Source organism: Pelobates fuscus, chromosome 6 (genome assembly GCF_036172605.1).
Source record: "Pelobates fuscus isolate aPelFus1 chromosome 6, aPelFus1.pri, whole genome shotgun sequence".
Lineage (NCBI taxonomy): Eukaryota > Metazoa > Chordata > Amphibia > Anura > Pelobatidae > Pelobates > Pelobates fuscus.
The window spans coordinates 23,196,280-23,223,047 of NC_086322.1; the positions used below are offsets into that span (position 1 = coordinate 23,196,280).

The 26,768-nt window shown below is 40.8% G+C and overlaps 1 protein-coding gene across 1 annotated transcript in view; it reads right to left on the minus strand.

The window, feature by feature from the left end:
- Window positions 1–26,768, minus strand: part of VAX2 (ventral anterior homeobox 2) — a 77,370-nt gene that overhangs the window by 29,039 nt on the left and 21,563 nt on the right. Inside the window, exon 2 of the mRNA XM_063459801.1 lies at window positions 20,068–20,255. Within this exon, the coding sequence (XP_063315871.1) occupies window positions 20,068–20,255 (188 nt within the window). The remainder of the gene's footprint in view (window positions 1–20,067; window positions 20,256–26,768) is intronic.

Genomic DNA, 26,768 nt, shown 5'->3' on the forward strand with positions numbered 1-26,768 from the left:
TGTATAACAGAGCTCCAAAGCAATAATACTCCCAGTAATGTGTCTGAGTGTATAACAGAGCTCCAAAGCAATAATACTCCCAGTAATGTGTCTGAGTGTATAACAGAGCTCCACAGCAATAATACTCCCAGTAATGTGTCTGAGTGTATAACAGAGCTCCACAGCAATAATACTCCCAGTAATGTGTCTGAATGTATAACAGAGCTCCACAGCAATAATACTCCCAGTAATGTGTCTGAGTGTATGACAGAGCTCCACAGCAATAATACTCCCAGTAATGTGTCTGAGTGTATGACAGAGCTCCACAGCAATAATACTCCCAGTAATGTGTCTGATTGTATAACAGAGCTTCACAGCAATAATACTCCCAGTAATGTGTCTGAGTGTATAACAGAGCTTCACAGCAATAATACTCCCAGTAATATGTCTGAGTGTATAACAGAGCTTCGCAGCAATAATACTCCCAGTAATGTGACTGAGTGTATAACAGAGCTTCACAGCAATAATACTCCCAGTAATGTGTCTGAGTGTATAACAGAGCTCCACAGCAATAATACTCCCAGTAATGTGTCTGATTGTATAACAGAGCTTCACAGCAATAATACTCCCAGTAATGTGTCTGAGTGTATAACAGAGCTCCACAGCAATAATACTCCCAGTAATGTGTCTGAGTGTATAACAGAGCTCCACAGCAATAATACTCCCAGTAATGTGTCTGATTGTATAACAGAGCTTCACAGCAATAATACTCCCAGTAATGTGTCTGAGTGTATAACAGAGCTCCACAGCAATAATACTCCCAGTAATGTGTCTGAGTGTATAACAGAGCTCCAAAGCAATAATACTCCCAGTAATGTGTCTGAGTGTATAACAGAGCTCCAAAGCAATAATACTCCCAGTAATGTGTCTGAGTGTATAACAGAGCTCCAAAGCAATAATACTCCCAGTAATGTGTCTGAGTGTATAACAGAGCTCCACAGCAATAATACTCCCAGTAATGTGTCTGAGTGTATAACAGAGCTCCACAGCAATAATACTCCCAGTAATGTGTCTGATTGTATAACAGAGCTTCACAGCAATAATACTCCCAGTAATGTGTCTGAGTGTATAACAGAGCTCCACAGCAATAATACTCCCAGTAATGTGTCTGAGTGTATAACAGAGCTCCACAGCAATAATACTCCCAGTAATGTGTCTGATTGTATAACAGAGCTTCACAGCAATAATACTCCCAGTAATGTGTCTGAGTGTATAACAGAGCTCCACAGCAATAATACTCCCAGTAATGTGTCTGAGTGTATAACAGAGCTCCAAAGCAATAATACTCCCAGTAATGTGTCTGAGTGTATAACAGAGCTCCAAAGCAATAATACTCCCAGTAATGTGTCTGAGTGTATAACAGAGCTCCAAAGCAATAATACTCCCAGTAATGTGTCTGAGTGTATAACAGAGCTCCACAGCAATAATACTCCCAGTAATGTGTCTGAGTGTATAACAGAGCTCCACAGCAATAATACTCCCAGTAATGTGTCTGAATGTATAACAGAGCTCCACAGCAATAATACTCCCAGTAATGTGTCTGAGTGTATGACAGAGCTCCACAGCAATAATACTCCCAGTAATGTGTCTGAGTGTATGACAGAGCTCCACAGCAATAATACTCCCAGTAATGTGTCTGATTGTATAACAGAGCTTCACAGCAATAATACTCCCAGTAATGTGTCTGAGTGTATAACAGAGCTCCACAGCAATAATACTCCCAGTAATGTGTCTGAGTGTATAACAGAGCTTCACAGCAATAATACTCCCAGTAATATGTCTGAGTGTATAACAGAGCTTCGCAGCAATAATACTCCCAGTAATGTGACTGAGTGTATAACAGAGCTTCACAGCAATAATACTCCCAGTAATGTGTCTGAGTGTATAACAGAGCTCCACAGCAATAATACTCCCAGTAATGTGTCTGATTGTATAACAGAGCTTCACAGCAATAATACTCCCAGTAATGTGTCTGAGTGTATAACAGAGCTTCACAGCAATAATACTCCCAGTAATGTGTCTGAGTGTATAACAGAGCTCCACAGCAATAATACTCCCAGTAATGTGTCTGAGTGTATAACAGAGCTCCAAAGCAATAATACTCCCAGTAATGTGTCTGAGTGTATAACAGAGCTTCGCAGCAATAATACTCCCAGTAATATGTCTGAGTGTATAACAGAGCTACACAGCAATAATACTCCCAGTAACGTGTCTGGGTGTATAACAGAGCTCCACAGTAATAATACTCCCAGTAATGTGTCTGAGTGTATAACAGAGCTTCGCAGCAATAATACTCCCAGTAATGTGTCTGAGTGTATAACAGAGCTACACAGCAATAATACTCCCAGTAACGTGTCTGGGTGTATAACAGAGCTCCACAGTAATAATACTCCCAGTAATGTGTCTGAGTGTATAACAGAGCTCCAAAGCAATAATACTCCCAGTAATGTGACTGAGTGTATAACAGAGCTCCACAGCAATAATACTCCCAGTAATGTGTCTGAGTGTATAACAGAGCTCCACAGCAATAATACTCCCAGTAATGTGTCTGAGTGTATGACAGAGCTCCACAGCAATAATACTCCCAGTAATGTGTCTGATTGTATAACAGAGCTTCACAGCAATAATACTCCCAGTAATGTGTCTGAGTGTATAACAGAGCTCCACAGCAATAATACTCCCAGTAATGTGTCTGAGTGTATAACAGAGCTTCACAGCAATAATACTCCCAGTAATATGTCTGAGTGTATAACAGAGCTTCGCAGCAATAATACTCCCAGTAATGTGACTGAGTGTATAACAGAGCTTCACAGCAATAATACTCCCAGTAATGTGTCTGAGTGTATAACAGAGCTCCACAGCAATAATACTCCCAGTAATGTGTCTGATTGTATAACAGAGCTTCACAGCAATAATACTCCCAGTAATGTGTCTGAGTGTATAACAGAGCTCCACAGCAATAATACTCCCAGTAATGTGTCTGAGTGTATAACAGAGCTCCACAGCAATAATACTCCCAGTAATGTGTCTGATTGTATAACAGAGCTTCACAGCAATAATACTCCCAGTAATGTGTCTGAGTGTATAACAGAGCTCCACAGCAATAATACTCCCAGTAATGTGTCTGAGTGTATAACAGAGCTCCAAAGCAATAATACTCCCAGTAATGTGTCTGAGTGTATAACAGAGCTCCAAAGCAATAATACTCCCAGTAATGTGTCTGAGTGTATAACAGAGCTCCAAAGCAATAATACTCCCAGTAATGTGTCTGAGTGTATAACAGAGCTCCACAGCAATAATACTCCCAGTAATGTGTCTGAGTGTATAACAGAGCTTCGCAGCAATAATACTTCCAGTAATATGTCTGAGTGTATAACAGAGCTACACAGCAATAATACTCCCAGTAACGTGTCTGGGTGTATAACAGAGCTCCACAGTAATAATACTCCCAGTAATGTGTCTGAGTGTATAACAGAGCTCCAAAGCAATAATACTCCCAGTAATGTGTCTGAGTGTATAACAGAGCTCCACAGCAATAATACTCCCAGTAATGTGTCTGAGTGTATAAAAGAGCTCCACAGCAATAATACTCCCAGTAATGTGTCTGAATGTATAACAGAGCTCCACAGCAATAATACTCCCAGTAATGTGTCTGAGTGTATGACAGAGCTCCACAGCAATAATACTCCCAGTAATGTGTCTGAGTGTATGACAGAGCTCCACAGCAATAATACTCCCAGTAATGTGTCTGATTGTATAACAGAGCTTCACAGCAATAATACTCCCAGTAATGTGTCTGAGTGTATAACAGAGCTTCACAGCAGAGGGACTAATGAAAGTATTTAGAAAACTGGGCAGACTAGATGGGCCGAATGGTTCTTATCTGCCGTCACATTCTATGTTTCTATGTTTCTATGTTTCTATAATACTCCCAGTAATATGTCTGAGTGTATAACAGAGCTCCACAGCAATAATACTCCCAGTAATGTGTCTGAGTGTATAACAGAGCTCCACAGCAATAATACTCCCAGTAATGTGTCTGCATGTATAACAGAGCTCCACAGCAATAATACTCCCAGTAATGTGTCTGAGTGTATGACAGAGCTCCACAGCAATAATACTCCCAGTAATGTGTCTGAGTGTATGACAGAGCTCCACAGCAATAATACTCCCAGTAATGTGTCTGATTGTATAACAGAGCTTCACAGCAATAATACTCCCAGTAATGTGTCTAAATGTATAACAGAGCTCCAAAGCAATAATACTCCCAGTAATGTGTCTGAGTGTATAACAGAGCTCCAAAGCAATAATACTCCCAGTAATGTGTCTGAGTGTATAACAGAGCTCCACAGCAATAATACTCCCAGTAATGTGTCTGAGTGTATAACAGAGCTCCACAGCAATAATACTCCCAGTAATGTGTCTGAATGTATAACAGAGCTCCACAGCAATAATACTCCCAGTAATGTGTCTGAGTGTATGACAGAGCTCCACAGCAATAATACTCCCAGTAATGTGTCTGAGTGTATGACAGAGCTCCACAGCAATAATACTCCCAGTAATGTGTCTGATTGTATAACAGAGCTTCACAGCAATAATACTCCCAGTAATGTGTCTGAGTGTATAACAGAGCTTCACAGCAATAATACTCCCAGTAATATGTCTGAGTGTATAACAGAGCTTCGCAGCAATAATACTCCCAGTAATGTGACTGAGTGTATAACAGAGCTTCACAGCAATAATACTCCCAGTAATGTGTCTGAGTGTATAACAGAGCTCCACAGCAATAATACTCCCAGTAATGTGTCTGATTGTATAACAGAGCTTCACAGCAATAATACTCCCAGTAATGTGTCTGAGTGTATAACAGAGCTCCACAGCAATAATACTCCCAGTAATGTGTCTGAGTGTATAACAGAGCTCCACAGCAATAATACTCCCAGTAATGTGTCTGATTGTATAACAGAGCTTCACAGCAATAATACTCCCAGTAATGTGTCTGAGTGTATAACAGAGCTCCACAGCAATAATACTCCCAGTAATGTGTCTGAGTGTATAACAGAGCTCCAAAGCAATAATACTCCCAGTAATGTGTCTGAGTGTATAACAGAGCTCCACAGCAATAATACTCCCAGTAATGTGCCTGAGTGTATAACAGAGCTCCAAAGCAATAATACTCCCAGTAATGTGTCTGAGTGTATAACAGAGCTCCAAAGCAATAATACTCCCAGTAATGTGTCTGAGTGTATAACAGAGCTCCACAGCAATAATACTCCCAGTAATGTGTCTGAGTGTATAACAGAGCTCCACAGCAATAATACTCCCAGTAATGTGTCTGATTGTATAACAGAGCTTCACAGCAATAATACTCCCAGTAATGTGTCTGAGTGTATAACAGAGCTCCACAGCAATAATACTCCCAGTAATGTGTCTGAGTGTATAACAGAGCTCCACAGCAATAATACTCCCAGTAATGTGTCTGATTGTATAACAGAGCTTCACAGCAATAATACTCCCAGTAATGTGTCTGAGTGTATAACAGAGCTCCACAGCAATAATACTCCCAGTAATGTGTCTGAGTGTATAACAGAGCTCCAAAGCAATAATACTCCCAGTAATGTGTCTGAGTGTATAACAGAGCTCCAAAGCAATAATACTCCCAGTAATGTGTCTGAGTGTATAACAGAGCTCCAAAGCAATAATACTCCCAGTAATGTGTCTGAGTGTATAACAAAGCTCCACAGCAATAATACTCCCAGTAATGTGTCTGAGTGTATAACAGAGCTCCACAGCAATAATACTCCCAGTAATGTGTCTGAATGTATAACAGAGCTCCACAGCAATAATACTCCCAGTAATGTGTCTGAGTGTATGACAGAGCTCCACAGCAATAATACTCCCAGTAATGTGTCTGAGTGTATGACAGAGCTCCACAGCAATAATACTCCCAGTAATGTGTCTGATTGTATAACAGAGCTTCACAGCAATAATACTCCCAGTAATGTGTCTGAGTGTATAACAGAGCTCCACAGCAATAATACTCCCAGTAATGTGTCTGAGTGTATAACAGAGCTTCACAGCAATAATACTCCCAGTAATATGTCTGAGTGTATAACAGAGCTTCGCAGCAATAATACTCCCAGTAATGTGACTGAGTGTATAACAGAGCTTCACAGCAATAATACTCCCAGTAATGTGTCTGAGTGTATAACAGAGCTCCACAGCAATAATACTCCCAGTAATGTGTCTGATTGTATAACAGAGCTTCACAGCAATAATACTCCCAGTAATGTGTCTGAGTGTATAACAGAGCTTCACAGCAATAATACTCCCAGTAATGTGTCTGAGTGTATAACAGAGCTCCACAGCAATAATACTCCCAGTAATGTGTCTGAGTGTATAACAGAGCTCCAAAGCAATAATACTCCCAGTAATGTGTCTGAGTGTATAACAGAGCTTCGCAGCAATAATACTCCCAGTAATATGTCTGAGTGTATAACAGAGCTCCACAGCAATAATACTCCCAGTAATGTGTCTGAGTGTATAACAGAGCTCCAAAGCAATAATACTCCCAGTAATGTGTCTGAGTGTATAACAGAGCTTCGCAGCAATAATACTCCCAGTAATATGTCTGAGTGTATAACAGAGCTACACAGCAATAATACTCCCAGTAACGTGTCTGGGTGTATAACAGAGCTCCACAGTAATAATACTCCCAGTAATGTGTCTGAGTGTATAACAGAGCTTCGCAGCAATAATACTCCCAGTAATATGTCTGAGTGTATAACAGAGCTACACAGCAATAATACTCCCAGTAACGTGTCTGGGTGTATAACAGAGCTCCACAGTAATAATACTCCCAGTAATGTGTCTGAGTGTATAACAGAGCTTCGCAGCAATAATACTCCCAGTAATGTGTCTGAGTGTATAACAGAGCTACACAGCAATAATACTCCCAGTAACGTGTCTGGGTGTATAACAGAGCTCCACAGTAATAATACTCCCAGTAATGTGTCTGAGTGTATAACAGAGCTCCAAAGCAATAATACTCCCAGTAATGTGACTGAGTGTATAACAGAGCTCCACAGCAATAATACTCCCAGTAATGTGTCTGAGTGTATAACAGAGCTCCACAGCAATAATACTCCCAGTAATGTGTCTGAGTGTATGACAGAGCTCCACAGCAATAATACTCCCAGTAATGTGTCTGATTGTATAACAGAGCTTCACAGCAATAATACTCCCAGTAATGTGTCTGAGTGTATAACAGAGCTCCACAGCAATAATACTCCCAGTAATGTGTCTGAGTGTATAACAGAGCTTCACAGCAATAATACTCCCAGTAATATGTCTGAGTGTATAACAGAGCTTCGCAGCAATAATACTCCCAGTAATGTGACTGAGTGTATAACAGAGCTTCACAGCAATAATACTCCCAGTAATGTGTCTGAGTGTATAACAGAGCTCCACAGCAATAATACTCCCAGTAATGTGTCTGATTGTATAACAGAGCTTCACAGCAATAATACTCCCAGTAATGTGTCTGAGTGTATAACAGAGCTCCACAGCAATAATACTCCCAGTAATGTGTCTGAGTGTATAACAGAGCTCCACAGCAATAATACTCCCAGTAATGTGTCTGATTGTATAACAGAGCTTCACAGCAATAATACTCCCAGTAATGTGTCTGAGTGTATAACAGAGCTCCACAGCAATAATACTCCCAGTAATGTGTCTGAGTGTATAACAGAGCTCCAAAGCAATAATACTCCCAGTAATGTGTCTGAGTGTATAACAGAGCTCCAAAGCAATAATACTCCCAGTAATGTGTCTGAGTGTATAACAGAGCTCCAAAGCAATAATACTCCCAGTAATGTGTCTGAGTGTATAACAGAGCTCCACAGCAATAATACTCCCAGTAATGTGTCTGAGTGTATAACAGAGCTTCGCAGCAATAATACTTCCAGTAATATGTCTGAGTGTATAACAGAGCTACACAGCAATAATACTCCCAGTAACGTGTCTGGGTGTATAACAGAGCTCCACAGTAATAATACTCCCAGTAATGTGTCTGAGTGTATAACAGAGCTCCAAAGCAATAATACTCCCAGTAATGTGTCTGAGTGTATAACAGAGCTCCACAGCAATAATACTCCCAGTAATGTGTCTGAGTGTATAAAAGAGCTCCACAGCAATAATACTCCCAGTAATGTGTCTGAATGTATAACAGAGCTCCACAGCAATAATACTCCCAGTAATGTGTCTGAGTGTATGACAGAGCTCCACAGCAATAATACTCCCAGTAATGTGTCTGAGTGTATGACAGAGCTCCACAGCAATAATACTCCCAGTAATGTGTCTGATTGTATAACAGAGCTTCACAGCAATAATACTCCCAGTAATGTGTCTGAGTGTATAACAGAGCTTCACAGCAGAGGGACTAATGAAAGTATTTAGAAAACTGGGCAGACTAGATGGGCCGAATGGTTCTTATCTGCCGTCACATTCTATGTTTCTATGTTTCTATGTTTCTATAATACTCCCAGTAATATGTCTGAGTGTATAACAGAGCTCCACAGCAATAATACTCCCAGTAATGTGTCTGAGTGTATAACAGAGCTCCACAGCAATAATACTCCCAGTAATGTGTCTGCATGTATAACAGAGCTCCACAGCAATAATACTCCCAGTAATGTGTCTGAGTGTATGACAGAGCTCCACAGCAATAATACTCCCAGTAATGTGTCTGAGTGTATGACAGAGCTCCACAGCAATAATACTCCCAGTAATGTGTCTGATTGTATAACAGAGCTTCACAGCAATAATACTCCCAGTAATGTGTCTAAATGTATAACAGAGCTCCAAAGCAATAATACTCCCAGTAATGTGTCTGAGTGTATAACAGAGCTCCAAAGCAATAATACTCCCAGTAATGTGTCTGAGTGTATAACAGAGCTCCACAGCAATAATACTCCCAGTAATGTGTCTGAGTGTATAACAGAGCTCCACAGCAATAATACTCCCAGTAATGTGTCTGAATGTATAACAGAGCTCCACAGCAATAATACTCCCAGTAATGTGTCTGAGTGTATGACAGAGCTCCACAGCAATAATACTCCCAGTAATGTGTCTGAGTGTATGACAGAGCTCCACAGCAATAATACTCCCAGTAATGTGTCTGATTGTATAACAGAGCTTCACAGCAATAATACTCCCAGTAATGTGTCTGAGTGTATAACAGAGCTTCACAGCAATAATACTCCCAGTAATATGTCTGAGTGTATAACAGAGCTTCGCAGCAATAATACTCCCAGTAATGTGACTGAGTGTATAACAGAGCTTCACAGCAATAATACTCCCAGTAATGTGTCTGAGTGTATAACAGAGCTCCACAGCAATAATACTCCCAGTAATGTGTCTGATTGTATAACAGAGCTTCACAGCAATAATACTCCCAGTAATGTGTCTGAGTGTATAACAGAGCTCCACAGCAATAATACTCCCAGTAATGTGTCTGAGTGTATAACAGAGCTCCACAGCAATAATACTCCCAGTAATGTGTCTGATTGTATAACAGAGCTTCACAGCAATAATACTCCCAGTAATGTGTCTGAGTGTATAACAGAGCTCCACAGCAATAATACTCCCAGTAATGTGTCTGAGTGTATAACAGAGCTCCAAAGCAATAATACTCCCAGTAATGTGTCTGAGTGTATAACAGAGCTCCAAAGCAATAATACTCCCAGTAATGTGTCTGAGTGTATAACAGAGCTCCACAGCAATAATACTCCCAGTAATGTGTCTGAGTGTATAACAGAGCTCCACAGCAATAATACTCCCAGTAATGTGTCTGAGTGTATAACAGAGCTCCAAAGCAATAATACTCCCAGTAATGTGTCTGAGTGTATAACAGAGCTCCAAAGCAATAATACTCCCAGTAATGTGTCTGAGTGTATAACAGAGCTCCACAGCAATAATACTCCCAGTAATGTGTCTGAGTGTATAACAGAGCTCCACAGCAATAATACTCCCAGTAATGTGTCTGATTGTATAACAGAGCTTCACAGCAATAATACTCCCAGTAATGTGTCTGAGTGTATAACAGAGCTCCACAGCAATAATACTCCCAGTAATGTGTCTGAGTGTATAACAGAGCTCCACAGCAATAATACTCCCAGTAATGTGTCTGATTGTATAACAGAGCTTCACAGCAATAATACTCCCAGTAATGTGTCTGAGTGTATAACAGAGCTCCACAGCAATAATACTCCCAGTAATGTGTCTGAGTGTATAACAGAGCTCCAAAGCAATAATACTCCCAGTAATGTGTCTGAGTGTATAACAGAGCTCCAAAGCAATAATACTCCCAGTAATGTGTCTGAGTGTATAACAGAGCTCCAAAGCAATAATACTCCCAGTAATGTGTCTGAGTGTATAACAAAGCTCCACAGCAATAATACTCCCAGTAATGTGTCTGAGTGTATAACAGAGCTCCACAGCAATAATACTCCCAGTAATGTGTCTGAATGTATAACAGAGCTCCACAGCAATAATACTCCCAGTAATGTGTCTGAGTGTATGACAGAGCTCCACAGCAATAATACTCCCAGTAATGTGTCTGAGTGTATGACAGAGCTCCACAGCAATAATACTCCCAGTAATGTGTCTGATTGTATAACAGAGCTTCACAGCAATAATACTCCCAGTAATGTGTCTGAGTGTATAACAGAGCTCCACAGCAATAATACTCCCAGTAATGTGTCTGAGTGTATAACAGAGCTTCACAGCAATAATACTCCCAGTAATATGTCTGAGTGTATAACAGAGCTTCGCAGCAATAATACTCCCAGTAATGTGACTGAGTGTATAACAGAGCTTCACAGCAATAATACTCCCAGTAATGTGTCTGAGTGTATAACAGAGCTCCACAGCAATAATACTCCCAGTAATGTGTCTGATTGTATAACAGAGCTTCACAGCAATAATACTCCCAGTAATGTGTCTGAGTGTATAACAGAGCTTCACAGCAATAATACTCCCAGTAATGTGTCTGAGTGTATAACAGAGCTCCACAGCAATAATACTCCCAGTAATGTGTCTGAGTGTATAACAGAGCTCCAAAGCAATAATACTCCCAGTAATGTGTCTGAGTGTATAACAGAGCTTCGCAGCAATAATACTCCCAGTAATATGTCTGAGTGTATAACAGAGCTCCACAGCAATAATACTCCCAGTAATGTGTCTGAGTGTATAACAGAGCTCCAAAGCAATAATACTCCCAGTAATGTGTCTGAGTGTATAACAGAGCTTCGCAGCAATAATACTCCCAGTAATATGTCTGAGTGTATAACAGAGCTACACAGCAATAATACTCCCAGTAACGTGTCTGGGTGTATAACAGAGCTCCACAGTAATAATACTCCCAGTAATGTGTCTGAGTGTATAACAGAGCTTCGCAGCAATAATACTCCCAGTAATATGTCTGAGTGTATAACAGAGCTACACAGCAATAATACTCCCAGTAACGTGTCTGGGTGTATAACAGAGCTCCACAGTAATAATACTCCCAGTAATGTGTCTGAGTGTATAACAGAGCTCCAAAGCAATAATACTCCCAGTAATGTGACTGAGTGTATAACAGAGCTCCACAGCAATAATACTCCCAGTAATGTGTCTGAGTGTATAACAGAGCTCCACAGCAATAATACTCCCAGTAATGTGTCTGAGTGTATGACAGAGCTCCACAGCAATAATACTCCCAGTAATGTGTCTGATTGTATAACAGAGCTTCACAGCAATAATACTCCCAGTAATGTGTCTGAGTGTATAACAGAGCTCCACAGCAATAATACTCCCAGTAATGTGTCTGAGTGTATAACAGAGCTTCACAGCAATAATACTCCCAGTAATATGTCTGAGTGTATAACAGAGCTTCGCAGCAATAATACTCCCAGTAATGTGACTGAGTGTATAACAGAGCTTCACAGCAATAATACTCCCAGTAATGTGTCTGAGTGTATAACAGAGCTCCACAGCAATAATACTCCCAGTAATGTGTCTGATTGTATAACAGAGCTTCACAGCAATAATACTCCCAGTAATGTGTCTGAGTGTATAACAGAGCTCCACAGCAATAATACTCCCAGTAATGTGTCTGAGTGTATAACAGAGCTCCACAGCAATAATACTCCCAGTAATGTGTCTGATTGTATAACAGAGCTTCACAGCAATAATACTCCCAGTAATGTGTCTGAGTGTATAACAGAGCTCCACAGCAATAATACTCCCAGTAATGTGTCTGAGTGTATAACAGAGCTCCAAAGCAATAATACTCCCAGTAATGTGTCTGAGTGTATAACAGAGCTCCAAAGCAATAATACTCCCAGTAATGTGTCTGAGTGTATAACAGAGCTCCAAAGCAATAATACTCCCAGTAATGTGTCTGAGTGTATAACAGAGCTCCACAGCAATAATACTCCCAGTAATGTGTCTGAGTGTATAACAGAGCTTCGCAGCAATAATACTTCCAGTAATATGTCTGAGTGTATAACAGAGCTACACAGCAATAATACTCCCAGTAACGTGTCTGGGTGTATAACAGAGCTCCACAGTAATAATACTCCCAGTAATGTGTCTGAGTGTATAACAGAGCTCCAAAGCAATAATACTCCCAGTAATGTGTCTGAGTGTATAACAGAGCTCCACAGCAATAATACTCCCAGTAATGTGTCTGAGTGTATAACAGAGCTCCACAGCAATAATACTCCCAGTAATGTGTCTGAATGTATAACAGAGCTCCACAGCAATAATACTCCCAGTAATGTGTCTGAGTGTATGACAGAGCTCCACAGCAATAATACTCCCAGTAATGTGTCTGAGTGTATGACAGAGCTCCACAGCAATAATACTCCCAGTAATGTGTCTGATTGTATAACAGAGCTTCACAGCAATAATACTCCCAGTAATGTGTCTGAGTGTATAACAGAGCTTCACAGCAGAGGGACTAATGAAAGTATTTAGAAAACTGGGCAGACTAGATGGGCCGAATGGTTCTTATCTGCCGTCACATTCTATGTTTCTATGTTTCTATGTTTCTATAATACTCCCAGTAATATGTCTGAGTGTATAACAGAGCTTCGCAGCAATAATACTCCCAGTAATGTGACTGAGTGTATAACAGAGCTTCACAGCAATAATACTCCCAGTAATGTGTCTGAGTGTATAACAGAGCTCCACAGCAATAATACTCCCAGTAATGTGTCTGATTGTATAACAGAGCTTCACAGCAATAATACTCCCAGTAATGTGTCTGAGTGTATAACAGAGCTCCACAGCAATAATACTCCCAGTAATGTGTCTGAGTGTATAACAGAGCTCCACAGCAATAATACTCCCAGTAATGTGTCTGATTGTATAACAGAGCTTCACAGCAATAATACTCCCAGTAATGTGTCTGAGTGTATAACAGAGCTCCACAGCAATAATACTCCCAGTAATGTGTCTGAGTGTATAACAGAGCTCCAAAGCAATAATACTCCCAGTAATGTGTCTGAGTGTATAACAGAGCTCCAAAGCAATAATACTCCCAGTAATGTGTCTGAGTGTATAACAGAGCTCCAAAGCAATAATACTCCCAGTAATGTGTCTGAGTGTATAACAGAGCTCCACAGCAATAATACTCCCAGTAATGTGTCTGAGTGTATAACAGAGCTCCACAGCAATAATACTCCCAGTAATGTGTCTGAATGTATAACAGAGCTCCACAGCAATAATACTCCCAGTAATGTGTCTGAGTGTATGACAGAGCTCCACAGCAATAATACTCCCAGTAATGTGTCTGAGTGTATGACAGAGCTCCACAGCAATAATACTCCCAGTAATGTGTCTGATTGTATAACAGAGCTTCACAGCAATAATACTCCCAGTAATGTGTCTGAGTGTATAACAGAGCTCCACAGCAATAATACTCCCAGTAATGTGTCTGAGTGTATAACAGAGCTTCACAGCAATAATACTCCCAGTAATATGTCTGAGTGTATAACAGAGCTTCGCAGCAATAATACTCCCAGTAATGTGACTGAGTGTATAACAGAGCTTCACAGCAATAATACTCCCAGTAATGTGTCTGAGTGTATAACAGAGCTCCACAGCAATAATACTCCCAGTAATGTGTATAACAGAGCTCCACAGCAATAATACTCCCAGTAATGTGTCTGAGTGTATAACAGAGCTCCAAAGCAATAATACTCCCAGTAATGTGACTGAGTGTATAACAGAGCTCCAGAGCAATAATACTCCCAGTAATGTGTCTGTGTATAACAGAGCTTCACTGCAATAATACTCCCAGTAATGTGACTGAGTGTATAACAGAGCTCCAGAGCAATAATACTCACAGTAATGTGTCTGAGTGTATAACAGAGCTTCACAGCAATAATACTCCCAGTAATGTGTCTGAGTGTATAACAGAGCTTCACAGCAATAATACTCCTAGTAATGTGTCTGAGTGTATAGCAGAGCTTCACAGCAATAATACTCCCAGTAATGTGTCTGAGTGTATAACAGAGCTACACAGCAATAATACTCCCAGTAACGTGTCTGGGTGTATAACAGAGCTCCACAGTAATAATACTCCCAGTAATGTGTCTGAGTGTATAACAGAGCTCCACAGCAATAATACTCCCAGTAATGTGTCTGAGTGTATAACAGAGCTCCACAGCAATAATACTCCCAGTAATGTGTCTGAGTGTATAACAGAGCTTCACAGCAATAATACTCCCAGTAATATGTCTGAGTGTATAACAGAGCTTCGCAGCAATAATACTCCCAGTAATGTGTCTGAGTGTATAACAGAGATCCGCAGCAATAATACTCCCAGTAATGTGTCTGAGTGTATCACAGAGCTCCACAGCAATAATACTCCCAGTAATGTGTCTGAGTGTATCACAGAGCTCCACAGCAATAATACTCCCAGTAATGTGTCTGAGTGTATCACAGAGCTCCACAGCAATAATACTCCCAGTAATGTGTCTGAGTGTATAATAGAGCTCCACAGCAATAATACTCCCAGTAATGTGTCTGAGTGTATAACCGAGCTCCACAGCAATAATACTCCCAGTAATGTGTCTGGTTGTATAACAGAGCTCCACGGCAATAATACTCCCATTAATGTGTCTGGTTGTATAACAGAGCTCCACGGCAATAATACTCCCATTAATGTGTCTGGTTGTATCACAGAGCTCCACAGCAATAATGCTCCCAGTAATGTGTCTGAGAGTATTACAGAGCTCCACAGCAATAATACTCCCAGTAATGTGTCTGAGTGTATAACAGAGCTTCACAGCAATAATACTCCCAGTAATATGTCTGAGTGTATAACAGAGCTTCGCAGCAATAATACTCCCAGTAATGTGTCTGAGTGTATAACAGAGATCCGCAGCAATAATACTCCCAGTAATGTGTCTGAGTGTATCACAGAGCTCCACAGCAATAATACTCCCAGTAATGTGTCTGAGTGTATCACAGAGCTCCACAGCAATAATACTCCCAGTAATGTGTCTGAGTGTATCACAGAGCTCCACAGCAATAATACTCCCAGTAATGTGTCTGAGTGTATAATAGAGCTCCACAGCAATAATACTCCCAGTAATGTGTCTGAGTGTATAATAGAGCTCCACAGCAATAATACTCCCAGTAATGTGTCTGAGTGTATAACCGAGCTCCACAGCAATAATACTCCCAGTAATGTGTCTGGTTGTATAACAGAGCTCCACGGCAATAATACTCCCATTAATGTGTCTGGTTGTATCACAGAGCTCCACAGCAATAATGCTCCCAGTAATGTGTCTGAGAGTATTACAGAGCTCCACAGCAATAATACTCCCAGTAATGTGTCTGGTTGTATCACAGAGCTCCACAGCAATAATACTCCCAGTAATGTGTCTGCATGTATAACAGAGCTCCACAGCAATAATACTCCCAGTAATGTATCTGAGTGTATAACAGAGCTCCACAGCCATAATACTCCCAGTAATGTGTCTGAGTGTATCACAGAGCTCCACAGCAATAATACTCCCAGTAATGTGTCTGGTTGTATCACAGAGCTCCACAGCAATAATACTCCCAGTAATGTGTCTGCGTGTATAACAGAGCTCCACAGCAATAATACTCCCAGTAATGTGTCTGAGTGTATAACAGAGCTCCACAGCAATAATTCTCCCAGCAATGTGTCTGAGTGTATAACAGAGCTCCCCAGCAATACTACTCCCAGTAATGTGTCTGAGTGTATAACAGAACTCCACAGCAATAAACCTTGAACCATTGGGCAATCAATAAGGCTGCAACAATATTACGCTATGTTGTATTTTTTTTTTTGTATTTTAGTGATACGAGCTGGATCCCTATTCTATATGTACCATATTAAGTTCCATAGAGTTTGATATGTGTTAACTAGTTGGATATAATTGTGATAGGAATCACTTGGGACATTCACTAATCTGAAATTTCTGATTGGCTTGTTTGTGTTTAAAGAGGCTGAATGAAACAGACAAACCAGTATCCTTAAAGGAACACAAACATGTATTCGTGACCCTATTGTGTTAAACTAACATTTAAGTTCCCAGCCCCCTCCGATCACATAGGAAAGGTGATATCACTGTGAGATTAACCTGGCTCCGCCTCCATGGCTGATGGAGGCTCCGCCTCAGTCGCGATGATCTCACCTCATCTAATGTTTCCCATAGGAAAGCTTTGGAAGGCTATTGCATGTCGAAAAGCCGCACTGCGCCAATCAGCATCTCCTCGTAGATGAGAAGTGTTCAGTTTCTCCACACTGTGCAGCACTGACACAGGAAGCACCCCTAGTGGCCATCTGAATGACCGTAAATAGAGCTGTAGCACTGCATTTTTAGAAAAGCACTATGTAACACTATGCTGTCAGGAATGCATGTTTGAACTGCGAATTGTATTGACTTAAGAATCTTTTTGGAAAATTTTGAACAACACAGCCAAGTTGGAAAGAATCCTAATTTAGCGGAGTTGGGAATTTTTCCAACTGTTAATTTGGTCGAAATGTAGCTAGCTGTTGCCAAAGACTCAGACAAGACCCTGTATGGACCAGAAAACATTTCACAATTGTGAATGAATGAAAAGTTAACATATTTTCTGATACCACAATGTCTGGAATGTAACGTTTAAATTCAACGTTAAAGAATTAAACTATGGATCTCACAGACAAAAAACTAACTGCCCTTAATTACTTGTTGGACTGAAATTGAGTTCTCCAGCCTTTACACACCACTCATTGTTGGACTGCATTTCCCATAATTCTCTGCCCGTCATAAAAGTCCTTCCTAAACACGTTACATGTGAAATAGCTCCCTGCCACCTCACCAGCAGTGGGCATCTCTCCACAGGTCGTGGCTGCCTTTAGCTTCTAAGCCTGCTTTAGTATAGAAAATTGTGATACTTCACTTACTTGCATAAAAGACAGGTATTTTAAATCCTTCAATATCGTTCCTTAATATAAAAGTGTGTATACAGAATATGGCAATATTGTCGGAATCTAAACACAGAACCCTTTGGTATGCACAATACACTCACATTCGTAGACTGCTATTAACACACCCAGAGTCTCGCATGTAACTTATATATCAAATATAATGCTGGTCACTCCTGTTTGGGTCTGTGAATTCCCTTTGTCCTGCTAGGTATTGTTTAAAGGGACACTATAGTCTTCAGAACAATTACAGCTTAATGTATTAGTTATAATGTATATAGTCAGTCCCTGCAGGCATTTTAATGTAAACATTGCCCTTTCAGAGAAAATGCTGTGCTTACATCACTGCCTAGTAACACCTGTAGTGGCAGTCACTCAGACGGCCACTAGAGGTGCTTCCTAGTCCAGTGCTGGCGTTCAGACACTGAACATACACCATAGATATGCATTGATTCAATGGATCTCTAGGAGGAGATGCTGATTGGCCACAGCGGCGTTTTGCTGTACATGCGCAATAGCCTCTCAATGCTTTCCGTTGGGAAACCTAAAAATGGAGAGCCGTGGAGCTAAACATATATTCAAGCACTATAGTGTTCCTATAAGGTATACACTTACTTATTTAAAGTTCCACTGTACCAGCACTGCAGGGAATCAGTTAAGGTAGGTTACATATTGTGGCAAACCTAGCCACTTCTGAACTATATGTAACAAAGGTTGTCCGTAGGCTGAATGTGTTACTGTGTACCTTGTTTGTGTCTGTACTATATTATGACCGTTCGCATGCTGGCAGCCGTACGCTACCAGCATGCAAACCTTTCGTTTGACGAAACACGGCTATCCGGGCCGTTCGCCAAACGAATGCGGGCTCCCCAGGTAGACCACACACTCGCAGTCGTGTGGCACTAATCAACCGATTGCAACAATGTTGCAATCGGTAATTGAAGGCTCTCCTAGGTGGCCGTCATCGGCTACCGACCATGCGGCGGTCGGCCATCTTGGATCCTTTGTCTCTGCAGCGGTGTTCGGTCGTCGAGAGCCTGGAACTGAAAACGGCTACTCAATGATCCGAACACCGCTGGACTTCCAGAGCGTTCGGGAGTTCCGCGTTCGCCACATTCTGTTCCCCATCGATGTTCGGTAGTTTTAAACCGAACTCGATGGTTAAGTGTATTTTGTGCGGCGTTCGGTTAGTTTAGCTGGGATCTGAGCGGTATTCTCACTAAATGTGCCCGCAGACCCCAGCTACCTACCGAATGGTCATTCGTATGAAAGCGAGTAATATTGTGTGAAATATGGATTTCTATGTGAATTGCCAGTTTTGCTGCACGAGGGGATAATCCACTTAATCGTCCATTTTAGTGGGAGGATCCCTCTCGTGCAGCAATGCCTGTTGGGATAATCATGCTGCCTGATGGGAGAAATCCCCTGTAACATCTGTAAGGAAACCCCTTGCAAGGGGAACTGCATAAATATGGAAGTCTGTGAATAAAGCAAGTTAGTTGACTCCCAAACTGTGTTTCGTCCGGTTATTGGGAGGATTGGGGATATTGCCGTGCTTTCTAACTCTGACTGTGGATTACCTAAGATACCAACGGAGATCGTGGACTATCATACTGCGTTCCGTTACACATATGGATATGAGTCACCTTCACTACCGAGTCTCAGTTACGCCGCAATGCTTAGAATTGCTCTAAGGAAGTCTGTGTGATCAGAAGAAACATGTTGGCTTAGCTTTCTGAGTATCTGGTACTCGGTAGTAGAGGTAATCCGTACCCAGAAGTAGCCTGCGTTCATTGATTCCCTGCAGTATTGGTTCAGTGGGATCTTTGAGTAAGTAAGTTTATATCTGAGCACCTTAACCAGAGCAGGACAAGGGGAATCTTAACATGTATAGCTTGGAGGAAAGACGAGACAGGGGCGATATGATAGAAACATTTAAATAAATAAAGGGAATTAACACAGTAAAGGAGGAGACTATATTTAAAAGAACAAAAACTACCACAACAAGAGGACATAGTCTTAAATTAGAGGGGCAAAGGTTTAAAAATAATATCAGGAAGTATTACTTTACAGAGAGGGTAGTGGATGCATGGAATAGCCTTCCAGCTGAAGTGGTAGAGGTTAACACAGTAAAGGAGTTTAAGCATGCGTGGGATAGGCATAAGGCTATCCTAACTGTAAGATAAGGCCAGGGACTAATGAAAGTATTTAGAAAATTGGGCAGACTAGATGGGCCGAATGGTTCTTATCTGCCGTCACATTCTATGTTGCTATGAATCCACAGACCCAAACAGGAGTGGTGACCATTATATTTAATGTGATTGTAAGCTGTTTCAAGCAGGGTCCTCATAAAACTTGTGTTCCTGTAACATTTTGTATCTATCGCATCTATTGTTAAACATTTCTAATTTGAGTAACAGCTCACTATTTAATAAATAAACCTCATGTTACCCATGGACAGTAACGCTCACCAGGCCAGCTTTTAATGCACTGCTAGCCAGCCAGGGTCCCCTGCCCTTGTTCGTGTTCCATACCTGCGTTTCTGAAAGGTTGAGCTGCCTTGCCAGTTCCGTCCTTTCTCTGCCAACCACATATTGGCACCTCTGGAATTCCAACTCCAAGCGATACAGCTGTTCGGCTGTGAAAGACGTTCTGGTGCGTTTGGGCCTGTCCAGATCCAGGCCCTTCGGGAGAACAATCTCCCTGATGGTCCCTTTGGCATCTACACAACATGAGACATGAATTACTTTAAATACACCAAAAAGCTACTTGCAAATTCAAGATGCTAAAGTATTTTTTTTCCCAATATGATATAATGAACCATTAATAACTCTGTCTGTAACTTTTTCAGTTTGTAAAATGAAAACGTTACGAAATGTGTGTTTGTTCACATACGGTTTGTGGAAGTAATTGTCTGTTATAACTCATTGAGCAGATTGCTAACTGTGAAACATGACAGGATGCACAGAGGAACTGCGCTTACAGTACAATTTAAATGACTTTCAGTATTTTTCCCAGAATGTATAATTTAATAATAATAATAATAATAATAATAATTGTCTCACTAATCCGGCATAACTGTGTGTCACCCGCTTATTGTATTCTATGGATCACATTATTTTATGACATTTAGAACTAGCAACATAAAAAGACTTGGAGTATATGTTATTATGATTTGCCCTATATGTAATATGTCTGTATAGTATAATATAAAGCCTATGTTTAGTATATTGTATAGTATATACTTTAATAAAGATCCTACATACAGTTTAATTGTCAATAAATGGGATAGAGAGTCACTAGGACATAGCATCTCCTGGGCTTCTATGCAGAGAAAGGAACTCAGGCTAGAATCATTACCATTAAGCCTAGTATTTGGGGATTCCCGGCCCATCAATATGAATATTAGCAGTATTCTAACATCTCAGTCATTGCACACAGGAAAGCATACCTCCCAAGTGGCCCTGTTTAGGAGGGACAGTCCCTGTTATGAGTTTAAATCTCTCTGTCCTTTTCTATCTTTGTCTAGGAGCTCCATCTTGTTGATGTGTCTGAGCCTATAACAGAGCTCCACAGCAAAAGTACTCACGGTTATATGTCTTTTTTAACTATGATGTCAAAAAGACAGAGACCTCAGTATGTGTTATATTGGTGGTTTTAATTAGCAATCAAACGGGATTTGGCAATGTTTCAACACCAAGTGCCTGGATCAAGCCATTTTATCCATTTCTAGTATAACTTTCGCACATTAGGAAAAAGAATTGTTCCAATTTGCCTGAGCTTGTAAGTTAGTAAAATTCCTATCTATGTGTCTATGTGTCTATGGTTTTAGTAAACCTTCGATGATATAAATCTATAGTTAATCATTTTATTTCTTTACACTGGTTCCCCGATGTATTCCGGTGTGGGATTGGAGCCCCAGAAGTGATGTTTGTCGTTATCTTTGTGATACTTTAGTGTCTTTTGGAAGAACTTAAAGATAGAAAAAATGGGCAAATGGCAGTAAAATTGGATATGTTTGGGCAAAGGTTTGCACACACAAAGACGTGCTAAACATTTCAATGTGTAAGCTGCAGGTATTGTCAGCAAATGTACATATTCAACACATTTACTCACATTTGCATTCTTAAAAAGGGAAAAAGGGAGCCCTGTGTATCCAATGGTACATACATCCTGTAATGAAACAAGTTACAGAGGGACATCCGGTAATGAAACAAGTTACAGGGGGACATCCGGTAATTAAACAAGTTACAGAGGAACATCCGGTAATGAAACAAGTTACAGAGGGACATCCGGTAATGAAACAAGTTACAGGGGGACATCCGGTAATGAAACAAGTTACAGAGGGACATCCGGTAATGAAACAAGTTACAGAGGGACATCCGGTAATGAAACAAGTTACAGGGGGACATCCGGTAATGAAACAAGTTACAGAGGGACATCCGGTAATGAAACAAGTTACAGAGGGACATCCGGTAATGAAACAAGTTACAGGGGGACATCCGGTAATGAAACAAGTTACAGGGGGACATCCGGGAATTAAACAAGTTACAGGGGGACATCCGGTAATGAAACAAGTTACAGGGGGACATCCGGTAATGAAACAAGTTACAGGGGGACATCCGGTAATGAAACAAGTTACAGGGGGACATCCGGTAATGAAACAAGTTACAGAGGGACATCCGGTAATGAAACAAGTTACAGAGGGACATCCGGTAATGAAACAAGTTACAGAGGGACATCCGGTAATGAAACAAGTTACAGAGGGACATCCGGTAATGAAACAAGTTACAGGGGGACATCCGGTAATTAAACAAGTTACAGAGGGACATCCGGTAATTAAACAAGTTACAGAGGGACATCCGGTAATGAAACAAGTTACAGAGGGACATCCGGTAATGAAACAAGTTACAGGGGGACATCTGGTAATGAAACAAGTTACAGGGGGACATCCGGTAATGAAACAAGTTACAGGGGGACATCCGGTAATGAAACAAGTTACAGGGGGACATCCGGTAATGAAACAAGTTACAGGGGGACATCCGGTAATGAAACAAGTTACAGGGGGACATCCGGTAATGAAACAAGTTACAGGGGGACATCCTGTAATTAAACAAGTTACAGAGGGACATCCGGTAATGAAACAAGTTACAGGGGGACATCCGGTAATGAAACAAGTTACAGGGGGACATCCGGTAATGATACAAGTTACAGAGGGACATCCGGTAATGAAACAAGTTACAGGGGGACATCCGGTAATTAAACAAGTTACAGAGGGACATCCGGTAATTAAACAAGTTACAGAGGAACATCCGGTAATGAAACAAGTTACAGGGGGACATCCGGTAATGAAACAAGTTACAGAGGGACATCCGGTAATGAAACAAGTTACAGAGGGACATCCGGTAATGAAACAAGTTACAGAGGGACATCCGGTAATGAAACAAGTTACAGGGGGACATCCGGTAATTAAACAAGTTACAGAGGGACATCCGGTAATTAAACAAGTTACAGAGGAACATCCGGTAATGAAACAAGTTACAGAGGGACATCCGGTAATGAAACAAGTTACAGGGGGACATCTGGTAATGAAACAAGTTACAGGGGGACATCCGGTAATGAAACAAGTTACAGGGGGACATCCGGTAATGAAACAAGTTACAGGGGGACATCCGGTAATGAAACAAGTTACAGGGGGACATCCGGTAATGAAACAAGTTACAGGGGGACATCCGGTAATGAAACAAGTTACAGGGGGACATCCGGTAATGAAACAAGTTACAGGGGGACATCCGGTAATGAAACAAGTTACAGAGGGACATCCGGTAATGAAACAAGTTACAGGGGGACATCCAGTAATGAAACAAGTTACAGAGGGACATCCGGTAATGAAACAAGTTACAGGGGGACATCCAGTAATGAAACAAGTTACAGAGGGACATCCGGTAATGAAACAAGTTACAGAGGGACATCCGGTAATGAAACAAGTTACAGAGGGACATCCGGTAATGAAACAAGTTACAGAGGGACATCCGGTAATGAAACAAGTTACAGGGGGACATCCGGTAATTAAACAAGTTACAGAGGGACATCCGGTAATTAAACAAGTTACAGAGGGACATCCGGTAATGAAACAAGTTACAGAGGGACATCCGGTAATGAAACAAGTTACAGGGGGACATCCGGTAATGATACAAGTTACAGAGGGACATCCTGTAATGAAACAAGTTACAGAGGGACATCTGGTAATGAAACAAGTTACAGGGGGACATCCGGTAATGAAACAAGTTACAGGGGGACATCCGGTAATGAAACAAGTTACAGGGGGGCATCCTGTAATTAAACAAGTTACAGAGGGACATCCGGTAATGAAACAAGTTACAGGGGGACATCCGGTAATGAAACAAGTTACAGGGGGACATCCGGTAATGAAACAAGTTACAGGGGGACATCCGGTAATGAAACAAGTTACAGGGGGGCATCTGGTAATGAAACAAGTTACAGAGGAACATCCGGTAATGAAACAAGTTACAGAGGGACATCCGGTAATGAAACAAGTTACAGGGGGACATCCGGTAATGAAACAAGTTACAGGGGGACATCCTGTAATTAAACAAGTTACAGAGGGACATCCGGTAATGAAACAAGTTACAGGGGGACATCCGGTAATGAAACAAGTTACAGGGGGACATCCGGTAATGATACAAGTTACAGAGGGACATCCGGTAATGAAACAAGTTACAGGGGGACATCCGGTAATGATACAAGTTACAGAGGGACATCCGGTAATGAAACAAGTTACAGGGGGACAGACGTGTTCAAGTTACAATATATGTGATCTATGATACTGAAATTTCATTTAATTTGTGGAGCAAGTTGTTAACCCATTAGTGCCTCAGTTTATTATTTTTGGATAAGCCTTTCACATGAGAAAATATTTTAAAATGATTCTTTCAATATAATAAAATATATATATATAAAAAAAGAAAATGATAGATAAAATATATATCAATATAGAGAGAAATATATATATATCCATATATTCAAAATATTAAATAATTTGAAAAATGCATCCAAAAATATTAAAATGAGGCCCAGATTTGATAAATGAGAGTCCAGAGAATCATTACAGAGACCGTCTAATACATGGACAATAAAGGCCTTCTCAAACCCCATGGCAACGGCTTCAACACACAACGAAAGATAAGTAATATATGTAAATGTATTGGGATTTACATGTAGTACAAGTTATATTTATAGGTAATGGTGATGGATATTTGGTTGGTATAAATGAAATATTGTAGATTTAAAGTGGACATAAGCATTGAGCCAACTAGAGTACTCCACGTAAGTCAGCAGGGAATCGTGTCAAAGCAGAACCCAGGAACGTTAGCACCAATGTATTATTGTACTGGAACTCCAAGGCATATAATGGTGAGCAACCTAGAAACAGTTCTAAAACAATGAGGAATTCTCCATAATATACCTGAAAATGGACACCATCCTTATAAAAAGAAAAATATACCTCCAGAGGAATTGTTACATGCACTTCTGAATGTGTAACACAGCCATTTGAAAAGATAGGTGGCTTGAAATATCCATTGGAAAAAAGTCCAGTTTCATACGGATGCCGTAGAAGCTCGGTCACATTATGCATAGCTGGCCAGGTATCAAAACATTAAGATTAAACCATGCTGTATACTATAAAGCAGAACATCAAATAATGAATCTATTTCTGTAGAACAAAAATAGCAAACGCAGGCCTTAATTTAATTTTATTGGTTGATAACATGGGGGGAAATGGGGGGACACTGATATGCCTCCAAAATTATTGACTGTTATTGAGTGATATAATAAAATTGAGGGGTAAACTTATTTAAAAGTATAAAAGGTCAAGTGGACATGCCTTTTCGACATTTCCATACCCCCCATCCATGGACTTGGGGTGGGGGTATTAAAGACAATAAGGGGGGTGGATGCACCTTTGTTCATTCCCCTACCCCCCAACTTTAGCGTCAGGTTGAAGGGTATTAAAGACAATGAGGAGAGGTGGACATGCCTTTGTCCATCCGAGACCCCCCTACCATAAGCTTCGGGGTGGTACTAAAGCCAATGAGGAGAGGTGGACATGCCTTTGTCCATCCGATACCCCCCTACCATATGCTTCGGGGTGGTATTAAAGCCAATGAGGAAGATTGAACATGTCTTTTTCCATATACTCAACATTGAGGGCAAGTTTGCCCTCTTGGGGTGGCTCATGATTCCCAAACCCCTAGCCACCCCCTACAATAAAAAAAAAATCACCCCCACACTAAAAATAATCCTACAGATATTTAAAGTAAACTCAGTACAGAGCAGTCATTGGTTTCAAACTACATTTGAAAGTGTCCAGCAAGGCAATAAAAGGGAGGGATAAAAAAACGACGAGATGATAATCCTCATAATGCCAGAAATTAGGAAATAACACTGAATATAAGTGAAAGAAAAAAAATAATACAAAGCAATTCAATAAAAAACCCACAAGTCATCTAATTAAACTAATGGAAATATCCTATGTGGAATATTATTTTGTCTCTAGCTTTTATATCTTTTATCTTGTTACCGTATCCTCTCAAGAAAAGGGAATTATTTATAATTGTTTTTAAATGTTTTCTGAATGTAAATATTAAAATATGTCTGAATACTTGGCTGACTGGAAATAATAATAATCTTTAAAGGAACACTATAGCATTAGGCATACAAATGTCTTGTCAATCTTTGAGATGTTTGAGAGGTTAGGCTCCCTCTTCCAGAGTTAAAAAGGTGATTTAACTTACCTTTTCCCCCTTTGCTGCGCTGGTCTCTGGTGCTGTCCTCTGCCTCTTTAACTGAGATCATTGAGATTGATGATCTCAGCCAATGAGTGCTTCCCAGTAGTGAAGCAATGCAAAGTTAGTGGGCCAATCAGATGGTCACAGAGACAATCTGATAGAAATAGTGTTACCACACTATGTCTGTGGAAGTGCTACCATACTTGCAGTTTCTGTCTATGGTCCCCCCACTTCCACATGCAGTCCACGAACAGAAAAGTGGGAGGAGCATGTGGAAGCTCCACCCCTGCACTGTCCTCTTTAAATGACTTGCTGTCTGGAGGTAGGGTCTTGGAGGAGCGGGCAGAGGCAGGCTGGGGAGGCGGAGTTAAAATGTTTGGGGCTGGACAAGAGAGAGTTACCTGTGGGAGGGGCAGCGTTAAGGT